This window comes from Chiloscyllium plagiosum, unplaced genomic scaffold, assembly GCF_037043375.1.
Source record: "Chiloscyllium plagiosum isolate Xiang-an unplaced genomic scaffold, Cpla_swu_hap1 HiC_scaffold_23, whole genome shotgun sequence".
NCBI classification, from domain to species: Eukaryota; Metazoa; Chordata; class Chondrichthyes; order Orectolobiformes; family Hemiscylliidae; genus Chiloscyllium; species Chiloscyllium plagiosum.
The window spans coordinates 54,819,755-54,840,258 of record NW_028270161.1 but is presented as its reverse complement, the minus strand read 5'-3'; the positions used below and the strand labels follow the sequence as shown (position 1 = coordinate 54,840,258).

The 20,504-nt window shown below is 41.0% G+C and overlaps 1 protein-coding gene across 7 annotated transcripts in view; it reads left to right on the top strand.

Moving 5' to 3' along the window:
* Positions 1 to 20,504, top strand: part of sox5 (SRY-box transcription factor 5) — a 375,057-nt gene that overhangs the window by 86,915 nt on the left and 267,638 nt on the right. For 2 of the 7 annotated variants that reach the window (XM_043713393.2, XM_043713392.2), the window contains exons 1-3: positions 11,288 to 11,829; positions 12,384 to 12,520; positions 19,444 to 19,675. In XM_043713393.2, the coding sequence (XP_043569328.1) occupies positions 12,483 to 12,520; positions 19,444 to 19,675 (270 nt within the window). In that variant the 5' untranslated portion in view covers positions 11,288 to 11,829; positions 12,384 to 12,482. Of the gene's footprint in view, positions 1 to 9,124; positions 9,544 to 11,287; positions 11,830 to 12,383; positions 12,521 to 19,443; positions 19,676 to 20,504 lie in introns of those variants that run through there. The other 5 variants (XM_043713397.2, XM_043713395.2, XM_087999687.1 and 2 more) reach the window with 4 other exon arrangements.

Below are 20,504 nucleotides of genomic sequence, written 5' to 3'. Positions count from 1 at the left end.
GTGTCTTGTCAATGATAGATGGGCTTTGGAGAAATCAGGAGGTGTAGTACTTGCTGCAGGATTTCTAACCTCTGACCTGTTCTGGTAGTCACTGTATTTATATGGCTCATCCACTTCAGTTTCTTGTCAACGGTAATTGATTGATTTATTGTTGTCACGTGTACTGAGATACAGTGAAAAGTGTTGTTTTGTGTGCTCTACAGGTAGATCGTACCACACAAAGTGCATTAAGGCAGCAGAACAGAGTACAAAGCACAGTGTGACAGCTGCTGAGGTTGCAATGATAGAGATCAAAATTAACATTCGAGAAGTCTGTTCAAAAGTCTGACAACAGCAGGGAAGAAGCTGTTTTTGAATCTATTTGTATGTGCATTCAAACTTTTATATCTTCTGCCTGATAGGAGAGGATGAAAAAGTGTATAGCCAGGGTGGGAGGGGTTTTGATTATGGACGTTTCGGGCAAAAGCCCTTAATTTCCTGAAGAAGGGCTTTTGCCCAAAACATCGATTCTCCTGCTTCTGGGATGCTGCCTGACCTGCTGTGCTTTTCCAGCACCACACTCTTTGACTCTAAATCTTCAGCACCTGCAGTCCTCACTTTCACCTGGGGGTTTTGATTATGTTGATTCTTTTCCTGAGGCAGCGGGAGATGGAGTCAACAGATGAAAAGCTGGTTTGTGTGATGGATTGGGCTGTGTTCACAACTCTGTAGTTTCATGTGGTATTGGGAAGAACAGCTGCCATGCCAAATTGTGATGCATCCATAGATATTGATAACAAGAGGATTCATTGAGAATTCAAGTCAGGAGTATGATAAAAGTCACCCCACTTACTTGCTTGGATGACTGCAGCTCCAACAACACTCAAGGAACTTGACACCATCCAGGACAAAGCAAACTCACTTGATTGGCACCACATGCACAAATATTCACTCCCTCCACGACCAACCTACAGTAGCAGCAGTGTCTGTCAGATATCAGATGACTGCAGAAATTCACCAAGGGTCCTTTGACAAATCCTTCAAAACCCACTACTTACATGGTCACAATCACATTGCAACAGGTGTAGAGTCAAAACTAGACCAGACCAGCTAAGGTAGGCAGATTTCCTTCCCTGTGAATGCTGGAAATATGAAATAAAAAACGCAAAATGTGCTGGAGAAACTCAGCAGGTCTGGTAGCATCTGTGGAGAGAATTTGTGGGTGGCACGGTGGCACAGTGGTTAGCACTGCTGCCTCGCAGCGCCAGAGACCCAGGTTCAATTCCCGACTCAGGCGACTGACTGTGTGGAGTTTGCACGTTCTCCCCGTGTCTGCGTGGGTTTCCTCCGGGTGCTCTGGTTTCCTCCCACAGTCCAAAGATGTGCAGGTTAGCTGAATTGGCCATACTAAATTGCCCGTAGTGTTAGGTAAGGGGTAAATGTAGGGGTATGGGTGGGTTTCGCTTCGGCGGGTCGGTGCGGACTTGTTGGGCCGAAGGGCCTGTTTCCACACTGTAATCTAATCTAATCTAATCCAATAACAGAGTTAACGTTTGGCGCCTAGTATCGCACTTTTTCAGAAGAGTTCTGATGTTTCATGTTCTATTTACCATTGAAATTCTACCAGCTGCTGTAATGGGATGTGAACCAATGGTTTAAAAACATTAGGATGTGCCTCCTAATTACTAGACAGTGACACTTCCATTACATTAACTGATACATTGAATCATCAGTCATTCCTAACACGGTTGGTGTAAGGTCTACCAAATCATTTTGTTGCCCAGCAAGGTCAATCACATTGGGAGCAGCAAGGACAAGGTTAATGGTTGAATGGACACCGTAATGGTTGATTTCACATATCCTAGTGCTGGATTATATAGGCATGGGAGTCCCCAGTTTGGTTATTAGAGGAGATTTCACCTCAACTTGCATGGCACAGGGGTCATTGCAATTTGGTTCAGTATCACTGGGGCAGGGAATCATCCACACAGGGTTCCAGGATTGATTGCTATCCAGCTTTTTCTGCTAGATATGTAGGGTTGAATATCACATAAGAACACAATTTGATTTAGCTGTCAAATAGGCATAGTCAAGTAGCTAAATAAATAAGATGTAAGCCTTAATTAATAAATTTAGGTTGGACAATAGTTGACCACTTGGTGGAAAAACTGAAAAAGGCTATATTTCCTCAAGGGGCTCAATACTCAGTGCTGCTCAATCATTGTTCTGGCAAAGAGAGGTGAGATATGATGACTGAAACATGGCTGAGAAGATATCTAGTTATTTTGGTTGTTATAAAGCTGAGCATCCATATACTATGAGAGAACCCCTTCTAATTATGAACTAAATCTTAATAGGAAATACTCCAAGTCACTGGTAAGTTAACACAATCTGCTCCAGATGTATCTTTATCCAGGTCTGAGCAAGGGGTACATATCTATGTGAGTTTCCCCATTGGTTCTGTGTTGTGTCCCTGATCATCGCTGTTCTTGAGCCCAATGCCACTGGTAATGCTGAATCCAATTACAGCTATTTACAATCCAATATGTGCACCTAAGTAACAGGGTAAGTTGAATAGGTTATGGCCTTTTCTCATAATTGTATCACCTTGTCTATGACTGTACATGTTCAAATAATGCCATTTGCACTCAATGACGTTAGTGCACTTTGCCACCCACTCATGTTGACATTCAAATGCCAGACTATGGAGTGGATATTTCCTACTGCAGTGTTAAATGTGTTTATTTTTCTTTGGATTCTGCATTCTACGTTTCCCTTTTTAATTGCTTCTTGATCTCCTTCATTCGGTCTATATGTACAATTCATCTTCCCTTCTATAGTTTTATTATCGGATCTCTTGTCCTTCCTCACTGAACCTTTTGTACCTCTTGACTGGAGCCCCCCATGTGTCCTCCAGCCATTAGTCAGCTGTCCAACAGCTATTGATATTCTGCATGCTGTTGTTTGACATAAAACTTAATTGTAATTGTTAGAAATTAACTGAGTACTCTCCAAATCAATAGCAGCATTGTGCCTTGAGTCAGCTTTCATAAGGTAAGCTTTCAAGCAAATTGTTTACTTAAAGCATTTGAAACCAGTAACAGATGGAGTGCCAGACATAATGGACATCTTAGCAATAACTCCTTTCATGAGTGCCCAATTAAACAAAGGAAATAAAACTATAATGAATGATTGTATTCAAAATCACCCATACACGTGTAAACACAATGCATTGTGCAGTATAGTTTAGACATCAAGTTTATCCCTTTGTTATCATTATGCAGTCTCTTTTTATTTAGGGATGGAGCTTAGCTCCTTTTCTTGCCTTTCCTTGGAACTTCCACCAATGTTTGTAATTTGACCAAAACACACAAGATTAGCATAATCCGAGATTTGTAGAATTGGGTAATTAAACAACTGCACAATGAAATCCCTGTCATTGAATATTATTAGAATTTACAGATCACAGCTTGAACAGGTAAATCTGAGATTAAGTGTAGTTTGTATAACTATTTTATAACAGCTTGTCTTGTATGGCTACACAGATAAGTTCCTTTGGATGCCACAGGATAGTTTGTATGTCATCATTAGAAGGGATTAGTTAACTGAAACAAAAGAACAACAGATTTTGGAGCTTCCAGGTATTTATTTAGTGTTCCACTATATCCTAGTAATGTCTGACCTGATTGACTCTTTACCTATATTATTAAATGAAATTATCACTCGTCCTTTACAGATGCAGAACCATGACAATTTGTCTTGTTAACACATGCATTTATAAAACTTGTACTGTTGTACATTTCAGTTCTAAAAGTTTCAGCTTGTGCAATCTTACTTCTTTCCTAAAACAAATGTGGTTGGGGTTAACTGAAACAAACTTTTCATTAAGATCCATTCAAAACATTTCCAGCGGAGTTGCTATTAGGGTAAAAGATTCTGACTGTTTGACGCAATCTCTCCAAAGCCCCATTCACACTGCAGCTGTGAATTCCGGTTTGTTCAGATTTTTCAGCTGTTGCAAATTAAAAATGCAACCTTAAAGTAGTGCGACTTTCCCAGGTCTGTTGCAATTCTGCTGTTAAAAACTTGTCCCAACCCAACACACATTTAAAATTGGCACCAAACTGACATTGCATTGCATTTCATAATTTCTCACTAGATTTGGAGCCCCTCGGTGACTGTTTTGTACTGCAGCTAAAAGAAGCTCTAAAATTATGCATCATTAGATGAATTACCTTGCAATAATAACAACGAGGACTGAAAATGTTACTGGCAACATCACCTCTTCGGGATAATTTATCCCCCATCTCCTTCTCTGTTATTCCTGAACATCTTGTTGGGGTAGCTTGTGGTCCCAAATCACTGATGAAGATGCATTTAATCTGGTTCGTCAGTAACAGACGAATCCAAAATTCTTGTTTCTATTGTCTCTTCCCCGACAGACCCAAATCTGTCTATCCCATCCTTAAATATATTCAACAGTGGCATTTCCAACAACCCTCTCCTACAATTCTAGAAGTCTCACCACCCTTGGAGAATAATGTTCCTCACTTTAGTCATCAGGTGATTGGGCCCCTATCTTGCAAAACTGCTTTGTGCTTTGAATTTTGAGGCAGGTATCTGGAATTGGGGTCCAGTCCCTTCAAGAATGTGGTTTTCATAGAGGTGGGCTGGAGGTGGGGCATTTGGGTTAGTGGGTGTGGGCTGCAGTCAGGTCAATGTGGTGTAGGTCACTGCATTTCATAGTTTGCAATCTGAATCCAGTCCAGTACAAAGTGCAAAAGATGCAGCAAAGAAAGGGAAGATTTGCATTTATGTCACAAACTCTGGCTCTCACAAAACTCCTTTTATAGCCAGTGAAAAACTTGCGAAGTGCCCTCACTGCTGAAACATTGAAAACTTATAAATTGCTATGCATGCAGCAATTTACACAAAAAGTTCAAACGAAATAAGTGAACAGATAATCTGTATGAGTCTTGTTAGTTGATGGATAACTATTGGCCAGCACAACAGAAGAACTCAGCCTCTTCTTTGAAAGATTGTCTTGGGCACTTCTAATTGTTACAGAGAATGTTTTAGGTTTCATCTGAAAAGCATGAGCTCTCTTCATATTGCATTGACATGTTAACCGTATATTTTACGCTCCAGTCTCTGGGGGAGGGAATCTTAAACTCAGAACTTTGTGATTCAGAGGCAAGAGTGTCCCCACTCAGGCTGCTAACTGCAGAATGAGGTTGGAAGGCCATGCACAGTAGCACTCTAGCTCAATTGTAAGGCAATTTGCAGTCTTAACTGTGGTTTGTGCCTTACTACTCTCTGAGGAGGAAAGTTAGCAGTAGCCATAAACCAATGAGGTGATGATTGGTGTGCCAAGTTGGTATAATTATTCTTAAGTGACTCGAGCTTCTTGTAAAATGCAAGGCCCATACAATTGACTTTGTGTAGAAAGTCAGTCTTTTTTGTAATTGATTTGAAAGACTATTCACAAACTGCCTTTTAATTCAGATGCATTCTAAATTACAAAGCAATTTGAGTTTGAATAGCACATGGTTCCTTTAATGATTTGAAAATCCTGAGGTTCAAACCCATATCATTCCAGTAAATGTGGTTGAAAGAACAATAGGTTGACTGGCAGGTGATGAAACTTTATCACACATTCATACCTTTACAGAGGCTCTGAGCACACCGTTGTACCTCACTACAAAGTTAAGGACACCTACGTTTTTAACGTGCAGCTGTTATCATGACTGGCTCCCCAATATATCTGAAACAGAACACAGTTAACTTGCAATAGCAAGATGTAGAGTACTGAATTCTTCCGGAGTCAATTTAGATCACATCAAATTTAAATTAACTTGACCTCTTTGTTTCGTTGGGAGCGCTATCATTCATTCTTTAGTGACTTAATTTGGTCATGCTTAACATAATACTTGGTACATATATACCAATCAGCAAACAGATATGTATTCAAGCCTCTGCTGAGTTTATTCACTGTAGAATTGCACAGAGATCAACCTTATGGTTGTCAAACCTTCTGGTTTAGTTACTTTATTTTTTGGAACCAGGTTTTGTCATGCTAAGTGCAAAATATGCAGACTGCCTTTTTTGTCCTTGCTAGACATTGTCCCCATCTCTTTGGGGGCATTTTTATGACATGACCCTCCCGACCTCACCCCCGCCCCATCCTCAGCAACAAGTTCAATAAATAAACATGTTGGGAGCTGCATTTTAGGATCTGGTGGGAATGCTGGAATTGTATCAGAAAATAAAAGGAAGCATTTGTTTTCTAAGGCTATATGTGAGAGCCTGGACATCACTCGGAACCCAGTTCAGTCAGGAAACTCTTCATTAGCGCTTCCCACACGTGGACCCCAGATGTTTCTATAAAGGAGGAATTTAGGTAATAATCTGTCTTTGTTTTCCCGATATTGTTTTAAAGATTGGCTTGGAAGGATATATGCCTGTGTTTCCAAACGGACTCTGCAACTCACCGGCGGCATTACCCCGCAATGAGTACTCCACAGCACCTTCCCATGTCAGTGCTAGAGCGCCTATCAGAAAGAAAAGTCAGCGCGGATCCATTAAACAGAGAAGATTGATATTGTTAATTAATCTACATTTTAAATAGTAATTATGTCATCCCCTGAGACCAGGAAACAGATCAAATTAAAAATTAAAATGTGATTCAATGCTCGGCTATGTAAAATAGTGATGCACGCTTTGGCCTGTCCCTGCCTAGTGCAATCTGCCAGAGACTTAGTAGGGAGGTGAGAGGCGGGTTTGCTGGTGCTTTTAGTGACTGGCAGTGCCACTCTGTATCCAGACGTTGGCACAAGGTAGTAAGTCATATTAGAGGTGAGCGAGCGGGACAATGTTCACTGCTTGTGTGAATTGCTGCAATCAATAGTGATAACTGTTTGCAAGTATAAATTTGGCGCTACCGGAGTGTCCCACTACCCCTCCCAATCCCTGCTTTTTTGGTGGAACAAGCAGAACTTTGCGTTTTGAGTTTCAACACGCCAGTTAACAGCTCTGTATAAAGAAATCATTTTCACATCATTATTTTAAAACAAAACTTTTATAAAGCTGAAAATCTGCAGGGAATATCTCCCATTATCCGTTAGTCATCTGCGCTAATTAAGTTTCTACTTGAAGTAAGGTAGAATCTGTTAGAAATTAACACTGTGTAGTTTTTTTAGGTTTGATCAGCCGGCTACAATGGGGAGCTTTCAAAACATACATATGGTCCTGCTAAGGAATTGATTAAGTGAAGTCCGGATGAAATTCAAATCCTTTGATTTGACCTTTGCCTGGCCTAAGAGGTTGCAATTTCGCTTAACAATTTCCTTTTGTTCTTTGTTACAGTTATTAATCCAACATGAGGCTCGAATTAATCAGGGTAATGCGTTGTTACATCTTTAATTCACAGCCCCACTGTTTGTGTCTTTCTTAATTAAAGCAGAATGGTAGCATGCTGATATTGGCCTCCCTTGCTCATCACAGAGGGAAAGGCTAAATGGGCAGGATGAGATTAGAGCAAGGTTCCACTTAATTGTTTTTTTTCTCTCTCTCTCCCCTTTTATTCTTTTTAAATGAAGGCTGTGAACGAACATGCTAATTCCAAACAGTGGCAGGTTCTGAGCGGGGAGTGCGGTTCCGCGCTGTCCCTCTAATGCCTTTAGAGGTCACTACGTTTTGAGGCCTCAGTCGTTTATTAAGAATCGCGGGGTCTCTCACCCCCCTCCCCTCATACACACTCCCTCCAGCTCTTATTTTCTCTCTTCTACCATCCCCCAGTGGTGCTGTTTGATGTGATAAAGGAGAAAAAGTGTTGTCTAACGCTCTGAAGGCTGGTTAATTTGCCTAAGCAGATGAAAACAAATGCGGTACATCATATTTCATTAGCAGCCCTTGCTTAGCTGCCCTTCGTTACTAAGCGCTCCAAGCTTTGCTCAGTGAAAAACAAAGCCAGTTCCCCCACCTTCCTTGCATTGTAAATTACCTTTCGGGCCTAACTTCAAGGGGCAGAGTCCAGGGTTCGGTGCTGATACAGTTTTGACTACTCTGTCTCCATCAGCAGAATGGAGATCATTATGCCGTCCTGCATTTGAGTCATTTTTACTTAAGATGCCAAACAATAGGCTGTTGATTGGAGGGACAAGGGGGAGACAATAAACTTTTGTATCACATAATAGACCACCATTTGCAAGCTCCGCTTTAGCAGGGCTCTTTTCTATTGTATTTTTTTGTGTACAAAAATGGATTTTAGGAGGAGGAATATTTTGCTGAGGTATGTCATTATTTTGCAAATTTCTATTATCTCATCATGTTGTCTTCATTGTAAATTGCAGCTAATTAGCAACCTAGTTAGGGCATGGGCTTTGAGACTCGCTTTTTCTCCCCCTGAAAGGAACACACAGATTACCACACTACAAGAGAGGAAGGAATAGAAAAAGGAGATTAATCTGGTTACCTAGGCAACCCTCGCTTCCATCTGTGAAGAACAATACATTTTTGTTTCCTTGGCTCAGTTCAAATCTGTTTTGTTTAGGGGGAAAAAAAACGTGGCCCCTGTAACAATGCGGAATTCTGTCTGCCCAGCTTTAGCGGGTGCAATTTCACTGCAGGTTAGGGTCTGGAGGGAATAGAAAGGATGAAAGGGGAGCGCTTGAACACTGTCAAAGGTCGTGACCTCGCTACACAAAGCCAGGAGTTTTACTCCCAAATCCCTTCTCCTGAAAAGCTCTTAATGAAATAATATACTATGGATGTGAACACCTTACAGTTTTTTATTAAATAACGACTCTTCGTTTTGAGTGGTTCCCCCTCCCCTTTATCCCCATTATACTTTCGTTCGGTCAGTTTGCGATCCTGATAGTTAAGATTACTATGATCAACTTTCACTATAAAGTTCATACAGCTGTTTAATTAATCTTTTTGTTTTGGCTTTGGCTGATTGATTGATTGGAATTGAGGGGTCTCCTCAGTCAACAGCGGAATATCTGACCGGTTCTTCTGCAACCTGCCTGAAACCCAAAGGTGCTCTGCTGCTTTTGACTGGGCAGCTTAGGTGGCCTTAACTGTTTCCCTGACGGACGGGAGGAACCCGCCTCCCAATTTGTGCAGGGGGTTTGCCAGTTTGAATGGGATCTTTTCAAGCAGATTGCAAACGCACCGAGAGCCGGGTTCAGATCAATCGCGCTGTTAAAAATAAATTGGGGATCGGACACTGACACTGCGCGAAGTACATCGTTTTAGTTTTTGTTAGTCCTTCAAAATAGTGGGACTTACTTGTCATTTCTACCTCCGCTCTGACAGTCCCAGCGCAACGCCACACAGGAACAGCTGGGGTAGACTCAATGAAACCATTGTGTCCACTTGCTCCTACCTGCACTGGGTGAGGTATACCGCCTCCTCCGTTAGTGCAGACAGAACCAGGCAGGATTTATCCGGGACACAGCAGTTCCTGTTCCTTTTTGCGATCGAATTTAAATACAATACACGAGTCTGCCCGTTCGAACCCAAAGACAAACTGAGTTTCAGCCTCAGCATTCAGTGCAAACAGTAAGATTTCAGCAGCTTGTCTGTGTTAAATATTTCAGCTCAATGCTGTCATCACTCTCACCGGTTCCAGTGGGTGTAGATTAACTTTGCAAACACTTTCTGTCCAGGAACACGTTGAGATTGTTCTATCCGCATAAGAGAGGAATCTGATTTGCAGAACTTTTGTATTGGTGATTATAGATGTTTTTTTTATATATAAGGGACTGTTTAAATTGTCATATATTGAAAAGAATGCTTAAAAGGCTGGGTGTGAGGTAACTTGAAAGCAAGCATACATTTATGTGTGTGTAGATACTTGTAAGTGTCTGCTTACTTTGAACTGTGTATATGCTTGTGTGTAGGATGACTTATGTGTGTATGTATGTGTACATGGTTTATGTGCATGTTTATGAGTGTGTGTATATATGTGTACATGGTTTATATGCGTGTTTTTGAGTTTGTATATAGATGTGTACATGGTTTATGTGTGTGGATGTGAGTTTGTGTATATATGTGTACATGTTTAAACGGTTTGTGTGTTTGCGGACTTGTTTGCATATATATGTGTACATGGTTTATGTGTATATATGGGTTTGTGTGTATATGACATGGTCAACATGTATGTAGATGGGTTCATGAGTGTGCATATGTGTACATGGTTTATGTGCATCTATATGGATTCGTATGTATATGTGTGGTTTATCTGCATGTATATGGGTTCATAGTGTTTATATATGTGGTTTATGCTGTGCATATGGTTCAAGTGTGGACATATATATGCATGATTTATGTGCCTGTGAATATGGGATCATGTGGTTTATGTGCATAAATATAAATTTGTATGTGTGCTTTTGTGTACATAGTTTGTGTGTATATGTGTACATGATTTATGTGCATTTATATAAGTTTGTGTGTGTGTGTATGCATACATGGTTCATGTGCATGTATGTGAGGTTATGTGTATATATGTGTGTACATGGTATATGTATGATTATGTGTACATGGTTTATGTGCGTGTATGAATTTGTGTATATGTGTGTACATGGTATATGTGTGTGTGTATATGAGTTTGTGTGTGTATACATGTGTATATGGTTTATGTGTGTAGCTGAGTTCGTGTGTTTATATATGTACATGGTTTCTGTGCGTGCACATGAGTTCATGTGTGTGTATACGTGGGTACATGCGTGATGTGTGAAGCATTTATTTTCTCGCGTTGCAGTTGCCCCCAGAGAGAATATTGTCGCTAGACAATGAAAGCTTTTATCTCCACTGGCAGCAGCAGCCGTAGCCCCATTGACCAAGGATGGTCAATATTTGTCGAATCCTTCAGCGTAATTGGAAAAGATTTTGCTCACTCACTTTGTAATGGCTGCTTCGACTTAATGGAGCACAGGCGAAAGGGAAGGAATGTTTTGATTTTGGCACAATAAATATTTTCCTGATAAACATGAGGGCAGAGCGTATACAAATGATGACTACTGCGGATCCAAGATGCAAACTGGGAGTGCTGTCTGGCGGTCGCCACAACTGAGCTGGGGCAATTGACTGCGGTGTTGGCCCTGTGGTCACTAAGAACTTAATGTTGTCCAGCTGCAAGGCAAAAAGTCTGGGTTTTATTTTTAGTGTGCACCGTGCCAGCATGGACATGGGCTACAGAGACTATTGAGGCATTGTCTGCTCGGCTTCCCAGAATAGCCCAGTTAATCACTTTGGCTTTAAAGGGAATTTCCTCATGGAATTCTCTCAAGAAAAATCTAATCAACTGACCTGCAGATTCCAACAATAAAAGGCCCTTTTATTTTGGGCGGGCTCTATACTGTAGCCTTTTGTGCTGAGTGAACCCTCCCAGTAGGAGTGGATAGTTGAGTCTGTGTGTTGTGCGTTATGTGTACAGCCTTGTGTTTGCTTCCCACCAGATGCTAAAGTATATTGGCCACTTTAGTCTCAGTGCGTATATCATCTCACGTCAGGCTGCATTACCTGATTACCTCAGTCCCCAGTCAGATTGTACCTAGATAAGTCTCTGATATTATGACTTCCCCACGTTGAAACTGGGAGCTCTGCTTTAATTCTCTCTTTTAGTGGCAGCCCTATTTAGGAGAGATTAAAGAGAGTTTAGAGCCTTCTCTCTCTCTCTCTCTCGTGTTAAAGTTAACTGCTAAAACTGACACGGGGACTCCGCTCGTTTCCATGGAGGTCGAGTTTAAACTTGATTTGATGACTTTAAAAAATTGTTGCCAGTAAATTTGCACCATTCTTGGTGAGTCTGATCCTACCGAGCAATAACAGACAGAGACCGAGCGGGTGAGTGACATGTTGTTTACAGGTTTCCTCGGAGGGGCCTCTGCTGTATTTCATCTGTCAAAGTTGCCTTTTCTTCCCCTTGACAATGCCCGATTGTTTTTTTTTTGCGGAGAATACACGTTCCAAACGCAAGAGAGTGCGGTACTGGCTTCGTCCTGCCAAATTCCGAGCTCTCTCGCATTCTTTGCCCAGCGCTCACAAAGGGTCCATAACTTACCATCAACTGTGAGCTTTTTTTGTGTGTGTGTGTGTGGTGCCACAAAGCTCCTCTGTTACTTGGCACATAAGCATTTTTGGACAATGAGGAAGCAGCCATCCAGTGAGCGAGTCAGTCACGGTGACAGTAATGAACGGGAGAGAGTGGCTGCAGTATGATTATGTCTGGGGACTGAGAAGCTCCTCATAGGCAGTTACAACACCGCGATACAAGTTCCTCTGCAGGATCAGTTCTTTCAGTTTTTTTTAAATGTTTAAATTCCCCCCACTTAGTTATTGTTTCTTTGTTTTATTTTATTATCACTGTTTTGTTTTGGGTCGCTCTTATTTACCAACAGGAGTTTCAGGGACCAGCTGCCTCCGCGGTATGCAGAAATCGCCAGATTTAGTTTGAAACAATTGTTGGTGATTGTTTTGACAAGGTCCTACTTTCCAGCATGCTCAGTGCTCCTGAATTACCTCAGGAATTCCAAAGGTGAGTTAGAACGCGGGGAAGCGAAAGAAACTTTTCACAAAGGCTGCTTTCAGTACCCCCCATCCCCTTTTCGCCCGCTCCTACTAGTTTATGTACTGTCCAAAACATTCAAAAAGAAAGTTAATGATAACCTTGATGCATTCTCATTGACTCGCCTGAAAGGATATTTGAACTGAACGCACCGGTGTTTTAGTTTAAAAACAGTCAACAGTTTGTGTGGAATGATCCAGCACGGGAAGAGGCCACTCGGCCCACCTCTGCTGGCTCTTTGTTGAAAAATCTTTCTGATTCCTACCTTTCCTCCCCTTCATAACGCTACAAACATTTTCAATGGGTTTAAGGGGAAGCTTCGGTGTCTTTTCGGTATTACTGGTCGTGGCATGCCACTGATGTAAGAGTTTCAGTTGCCTCAGAGTCAATTGCTCAGCAGGTCTTACTCGGGTCTGGGGACTGACTGAGGACCGTGGCCCCATTGTCCTGAGCCATAAGGAAGGGCCATATCCTTCGGTGGCCTGGCTGCCCCTGCTGTCACATAACCGGTCCATTGGCCAATGTTCAGAACACCACGTTTTGAAAGATGAGCATTGGTCAGAATGCCTCAAAGCGAGGAGTAAATTCTTCATCTTCCTGTGTGAGCCTCCAATGCTCCATTGATAATTGATGGCAGGGTGACATTAAAGACTTTGTTCTTGCCTGCCTCTGGACAGGAAACTATGCTGGCAGCTTCGGCTGAGAGGCAGCGAGAAGACAAAGATTGCTTTGGTTTGTCCTAAGGAGCACAGGGTTGGCTGGCTGGTGGGTTATATTATCATTTAAAGGGAGATTTCTTTCACCCCCTCTTTAGGTGCTTGTTTCGCCTCGGATAATTCATATCAGCATCCCCCCCCCCCCCCCCCCCCGCCTCCTTTCAAAGACCCAAGTTGCCTGTGGGATAGTGGGTTATTTTCCCCTGAAATAATTTTTTATCTAATGCCGAACAGCAGCGAGAGGACCATTGCTTGAGACCAATGGATCTAATACCAATGTGTCATCCAAACACACCCACCCCAATCCTTGATAACTTTGCGTCTCAAATTGCTCCAACCTTGTCGTTTCTCCCTTTTTTGTTTGAAAGAGTTACTCCCACCCTAACGCAAACATGTAAAGTAAGATCGATTTAAAATTTATAATATGGACTGGGTCACTACGTTAAGTTGGAGAATTCACGGTAGCAAAGTTTTTCTTTGCACCTACAAAGAATGCTTGCTTTTTATTTACATATTGGCAAAGGCCGAAACAAAAGTTCCTATTATGCTACAGTTTAAAAAAAATAAACAAAATCTAATGGGCGATCACATGCAGGCTCACCCCCCCCCCCCCTCCCACAAGTAACTATTATTGGCATGTTCTCGGCGCTCTTCGGGAACAGCAGTTTATTCAGCTGGACTCTCACTGAATTTTAATATGTTTAATCCTGATTGTCAAAAAAAAAACAATCGGCCTACCCTCTACACGATCAAACGTGTTTAAAAAAAATCATTGTTTTCAAGTACTTCCAACTGAAGACAGAATGTATCACTTCCAGCTTTGTACTTCTGTCGGGGGTATAGATGACGTGACAACTGTGAGAAATAAATGATTAGGCAATAACTTAATATAATTCCAGTCAGTGCACCTTGAAGAAGAGGTTTCAAACCAAATATTTGCAAAAGCTCTGTGAAATTATTAAATCCAAGTAATTGACTGCTATTTAGCTGTTTGGGTATGGCGACTCCTTTGGGATTTTAAGCATGTAAATAGTTTTCTTTTTGCTCATTGGAAATTATATACTTTTTAGTGAGAAGGCTTAGTAGAAGCAAGGAAGTCGAGAATAAAAGCACTTTAGCCATGCATGCCTCTGTTCACTTTTCAAACCTCACAGTTCCTTAAGTCTGTCCACTGAGGTCGGTGCAGGGATAATTTTGGAAATCCTGTTGCAGTTGAATTGGAGAAATAGGTAGCCTCCTCCACCAGAGAGTTGGGTTTACTGAAGCACACTAAAGGGAACTTCTAATCTTTTCCATTGTGAGATGCTGTGATATTTCAGACCAGGCTGAGTTGTCTTTTTTTCTTGCAAGGTTCAGGTGAACATATTGTTAATAGATACTTGATCTGCATAAAGGAGATGTGCGTATGAATATTCACACCTGTCCTGGGTGGGAGAAATATTTCCACATAAGTCTCCCTGGAGCCCAAGGTGAGAAGCTATATGATTCTGGAGTCAGAATTCAACTTGGTACAAATCGTCAGGAGCAAGGTCTCAATTAAGTGCCACAACTCACCCTCCGAGTCTGTGTGTGTGAGAGAGCATATGCGGACTGAGCAGCAAGATTGGGGAATGGCAGCTTAGGACCTGCTTACAGTGAGGGAACAGAAATGCGAAATAGGAAATGGTAAGGAGAGGATAAGACCTTAGTCTGTTTGCTGTTGAATTGCGAGATTTGGATGTGAATGTCAGTTGTGTAATACACAAATGCCTTGATAAATGAATAATGCTAACATGCCAGGCACAGCTTCTATTTTTGAAAGTTTCGCTTGCTGTGGTTTTGCATTGCTCAACCTTCCATTTTTGAAATCAAGTTTTCTATTGAAGTTAAGCATTTTGCTACCATTATTGTCCCAACCAGTTTCGGTGGCTAGCTTAATCATGTCTCCCAATTCCTTTAAGCACCCCTTTATTGCTTGATTCCTTGAGGATGCTCACTTGAAAAATGGCGGAAAGGACTTGCATATAACATGTATTCCTTCGCCCCCACCCTTCAGCTTGGCTAGAAAAAGAACCCTCAAAGACATAGTCAGTGTTAAAACTTAGTTTTCACAGTCAGACTGGGCAATTTATACGGTTTTCTATCACAGTTTCCACAATTGAGAACAAAAAATGCTGCAGAAACTCAGCAAGTCTGCCGGCACCTGAACTGAGACAATACTGTTAATACTTCGAGTCTAACTTGACTTCTTCAGAATTCCACAGAATGCCTCTGTGGTCAGATTCTACCAGACCTGCTGCTTTATTCCAGCTCTGTTTTTATTTCAGATTTCTAGCATTCGTGGTATTTTGCTTTTATTTGATAGTTTACACAAGGATTTTTTTCCTCCAATTTTTTTCCTTGGGTAACTTCCTGTCCTTTTAACTCTCTCCTCAACTCCTTCTCCTCTTCTCTCTTTCTTTATCCATCCCTTTAGTTATTATCCTTAGATTTCTATTCTCCCCGTCCTTCTCTCTTCTTTCTCTTTCGCCCCCTTTGCCCTTCTCATTATCTCCTTTTCCCTCTCCTGTTCATCCTGCTACTCTCACTCTCTCCACCTCTTCCCAAGGTATTGACTCCATATATTTGGTACAGTTCCGTGGGCCATTTTTACCCAACCACGTAATTTATTATTATTCATGTGAAGCTGAGGGTGTAGGCAGCCTATTTGGCTGTGGAAGGTGCTACAGTTCCAGTCTCCACCTTGCCCAGTTGTCACACACCGGGTTCTTAGCTAGTGGAAACATGGATTTAGTCTCCAATTGTAAGATCCCTAGTGTTATCGCAGCTGAGAGCAGATGATTTCACAGTCAGGCAGCCTTCACCATTCACCGAAGTAACAGGATTTTCTTTAAGAATCCTTTTGACAGTTCATAAGTGGACACCAGATAATTACCTGAGAGATAAAGTTTGGGGTGAATAGGTTGAGAGATGAGATGAAATATGAGAAATGAATGTATGCAGCAGAAATCTCAGAACAGACCATCAGACTGAAAATCCTTTTTCTGTGTTGTAACATTGTACATAATAATTCTATGATCAGTGAGGTGATTCGATATTTTCTTATGAGCAGCTGCACCATAATCTTGTTAGTACAGTACAGAATGGGGTCATTCAGCCCATCGTGCCCATTGAATCTCATTACCCATTCTGTCCCTACAGTACTGCAAATTTTGCCTTCGAAAGGTCCCCATTGAATTTAGTGCCACCATCTTTTTAGATTGTGGATTCTAGATCAGAATCACACATGGCATAAGATAACTTCTTCATATCCCCTTTCTGGCCCTTTAACCCACATTTTTAAAACTGCCTGTCTGAATTACATGCCTTTCAATCTGTGGGAACACTTCTAAAAGATAATCTACTTTATTAAAATTCCTCCTAAGTTTTGAACACCACTATTAAATCTTCCATTACCTTTCTCTGCTCTTAACAATCTTAGCTTCACCACTCTCTCCACATAACCTAAGTTTCTGATCCATGCTCCCCTTTGCACCCTGTCTGATGCCCTGACATCTTTCATAGGGAGCACAGAACTGGATTCAGTCCTTCCATTGAGGCCTGCCACATGTTTTTAAAAGGTTTAGCAATATTTCATTGATTTAGTATAAGGTACCTCTCATTTACAATATGGTAGGAAACATGGCACTCTATTGAATAGTAGAATTGTCCTTTAATACCTGTTAAAATGATCCAACAGAATTCATCACTCAATGACAGATAATAGGGAAAGAATGCTTCCGGTAGCTATCTGTAGCTGCATCATAAATATATTCCTTTTGAATGTTGACACATTACCACACACAGAGTACACAGTTTTCTGCCAGTGTCTTTCACCTTAGAAAGCACTGCCGGGGTAACTGTGACAATTGCCAGTGCTACACCCCATTGTCCTACTGGATTAAGTTTTGATATGAATGGAGATAGTCAGTTTAGATCATGCTTATCCACAGGACCAGTCAACATTGTAGTCTGGGTGTAGAGTTTGCATCTGTTTTAGATGCAGACAGTGTATGGAGCCATCATTACTATGAGAGCTAATTAAACAATAACTTGATTGAGTTATATTCCTGGGCAAGAATATCTCAGCAGATCCTGAGCTCAGTGGTCAGCCAGCCTGCCATGCATAGCAGCATTTTTAATTCTGTGCGGGAATACTGCTCCCCCCTACTGTTGGTCAGGCCTTGGTTCCAGTGAAATGTGCACTAATGCTAGTTTATACCCACAGGCTTGAATGTCAATGTAGTTCTCATTCTCTTAGTATAGGCCACATTATTAACACATTAAACAACAGGGTCCTTTTTGTTGATGCTCATAGGCCAGACAAGTTACACAAGATATTTTAGGAGCCATTTTAACCCAATCCATCCAGTAGGATACTGACACATTCAGGTTGGAAACCTATGCTTTCACTTCTTTGTCGAATATTTCTCTCCATTGACTTCAAATGAAAGCAAAATTGAGCAAGGTGCAAATCTTCTGTTGATTTAACAAGCTTTACATCAATAGAAAGGAGGTCGTTAATGTTAGATTGAAGTCAAGCAGTAAGGCCATGTGGACAAAGTTTTAAAAAAAGAACAGCAATCTTTTTAAGCATCTTTTAAAGGCCTTAAGATAGCTCAAACCACCTACATAGACAAAGGCATACATCTGACAGGTAGTCACTAATGTAATGTAGAAAATATTGTCGATATGAACAGTGGGATCGTACAAATAGGAATACAATTAATGACCCAATTAGGGATTTGGATGGGGCTGGCTGAGAAATGCATATTGACCCATCTTCTACTCTCATTCAAAGCAGCTCCATGTGGACAGATGGGATCTCAGTTTCACATTTCACCTGAAATTTGGAACCTTCAATAGTGCAGCACACTCTAGGTACTGCAGCTAAATGTCAACCACAGTTGTGTGCTCCACGAACGCAACTCTGGCTCAGAGGCAGGAGCAGTACCAGTGAACCAAGCCTGGCATTTTAGTTATCCCACATTCAGTTCAGAAGGTCTTCCGATTATGAAAGGTGTTTATAAATATAAGTGCTATCCATTTTATTTGTTATGCTATTAAAGGAAGGAACCCTTTGGTTGAAAAAGAGAAATTATTTAATGTTCCATCCCCAATCTCTCTCTAGCACTCCTCAATCCAATTTACACATGGATAGAGGTTACGTGAAGTCAGGGTTGTGTTTGGCTGTGATGCCACCACAGTCAAACAGCACTTAGTGTAAAGTCTTACATGTGTATAATGGTTGCTTGGGTGATTTTATGAAGGTTGAGTGATATCAATCTATCCCAGCAAAATGTTAGATACTTGAAGGGAGATCAGGAAATTGACAGAGGAAAAACAAAATAACTGACAGTGGGCTAATAATAACTGAATTTGGTTTCTACTACACATGATGCCAAATTTGCAGCTTGCAGTATAACTCAGCAATATCAGTTCTGAGCCAGTTTAAACGGTGACTGGTTGCAATTCTGTGCCTGTCATCTAATAATACCAGGATTACGACTTTAAACTATTTTATTGTGGCGCAATAATGCCGTAGCTATGATACTGAGCTAATAGTCCAGAGCACATGAGTTCAATAAACCCCTACTCTCGAGAGTTTGAGAATTTGGATTCACTTGAAATAAAAAGTGACTGTAGAGCTGTCAGACTGTTGTAACTAATTCACTAATGTCATTTGTGGAAGGGACCTGTAGGCCTTATGTCATCTGGTCTAAATATGACTTTACCCTCACACTAACATAACTGGCTATTAACCAGCCCCTGACTTAGCCCAGTAAGCTGCAAAGCAGTGATTGAAGGATATGATCTATTAACACCTCAGAGGTAACTGGTTCTATCCTTGCCAGTGATGCCTTCACAATATAGGCCAATCAAATAAAAGGCACTTTAGTAAATTTTAAAACACTCCTGCATTTCCATAACTATCAGACTCTGGACTTTGAACTTTGGGACCCCTCAGTTTTTATTTACGTAAATTGTGCATTTGGTCTTCAATAGTTGACTCCCGTTTGGATGGATCAGTTAACCAAGATCTCATAGGCCGCAACGATTTCACTTTATTGTATCTGTGAAAGGAATAGGTCATGTCTGACTCAATGGTACACTTGCTTCCTGAACTGGTTACATCTCAATTCTGTTTGCTTCCTGTAGGATGTCTTCCAAGAGACCGGCCTCTCCATATGGGGAAACAGATGGAGAGGTAGCTATGGCGACAAACAGACAGAAAGTAGAAGAGGGAGAAAGTGACGGACACTCTGCTTTTCACCCACCTCTTCCACCAAGTTTTTCCAACAACCTTCATACAGAGGAGCTGCACATACCGTCCACATTGACCAGAGAGACTTCATCTTGTGAGAGTCCAACATCTCTGCAAGACTCAGTGGTAGGTTGATCCTAACTGCAACATGTATACAATTAAGCAAGAAATGTTGTTTTAGCTGGATTTCATAACGATAATGTTTTAACAAAGACAGAAATGTATAAGTGTTATAACTTCTACCTAAAAGAACATCCATGGCTCCCAGCAGTGTTGTCATTTATCCTCCCAGCTCCAAGCTGCTGGCCAAATAAACCACATTCATTTCCAATCGTTAATTCCGCTTTACAATTAATAAACACATTTTCAGATGAAATGACAAAAGTCACACTCTTTTCATGCCTCTGCAATTATTTTTATAGTTGCTTCCACTATACTGAGGAATTTAATCTGCATTTCTAGGGCATTCTTGGAGCATTTCCAAGCCCAGGTTCTAGATTTCAGCTGATGAGAGCTGTTTTTGGAGAGTCCAGTCTCTACTTTGACATTCTGTGCCCTGCCAACACTCGGGAGAATTTTCCCTGTCGAAAATAAATTGCTAGTCCTGTCCAAATTGATCATAAAGGACTGACAAAGAAATGCGCTTAAGTGCTGAGTACTGTGTTAGACGATTATGGTTTAATTTGCTTAAAATAATAAAGAAAACAGAAGCAGTCTATAATTGGCGAGGGTTAAATTGAGAAGAGTACCTCTTTAGTAAAAATAACTCTGGTACTAAAACCGGTTTATGCTTGTTTAATACACGTCAGAAAAATGGGCATAACAGAGGGAAAAATAAAGGCTTCGGTAAAGAAAAAAAGTATTAAATTTGAGAAATATCTAAGAGGAAGTGAATCTAGTAGTACAAACAACATGAGTTTTTTATTTCAATTGCTGAACACTTTAAATTAGAAAA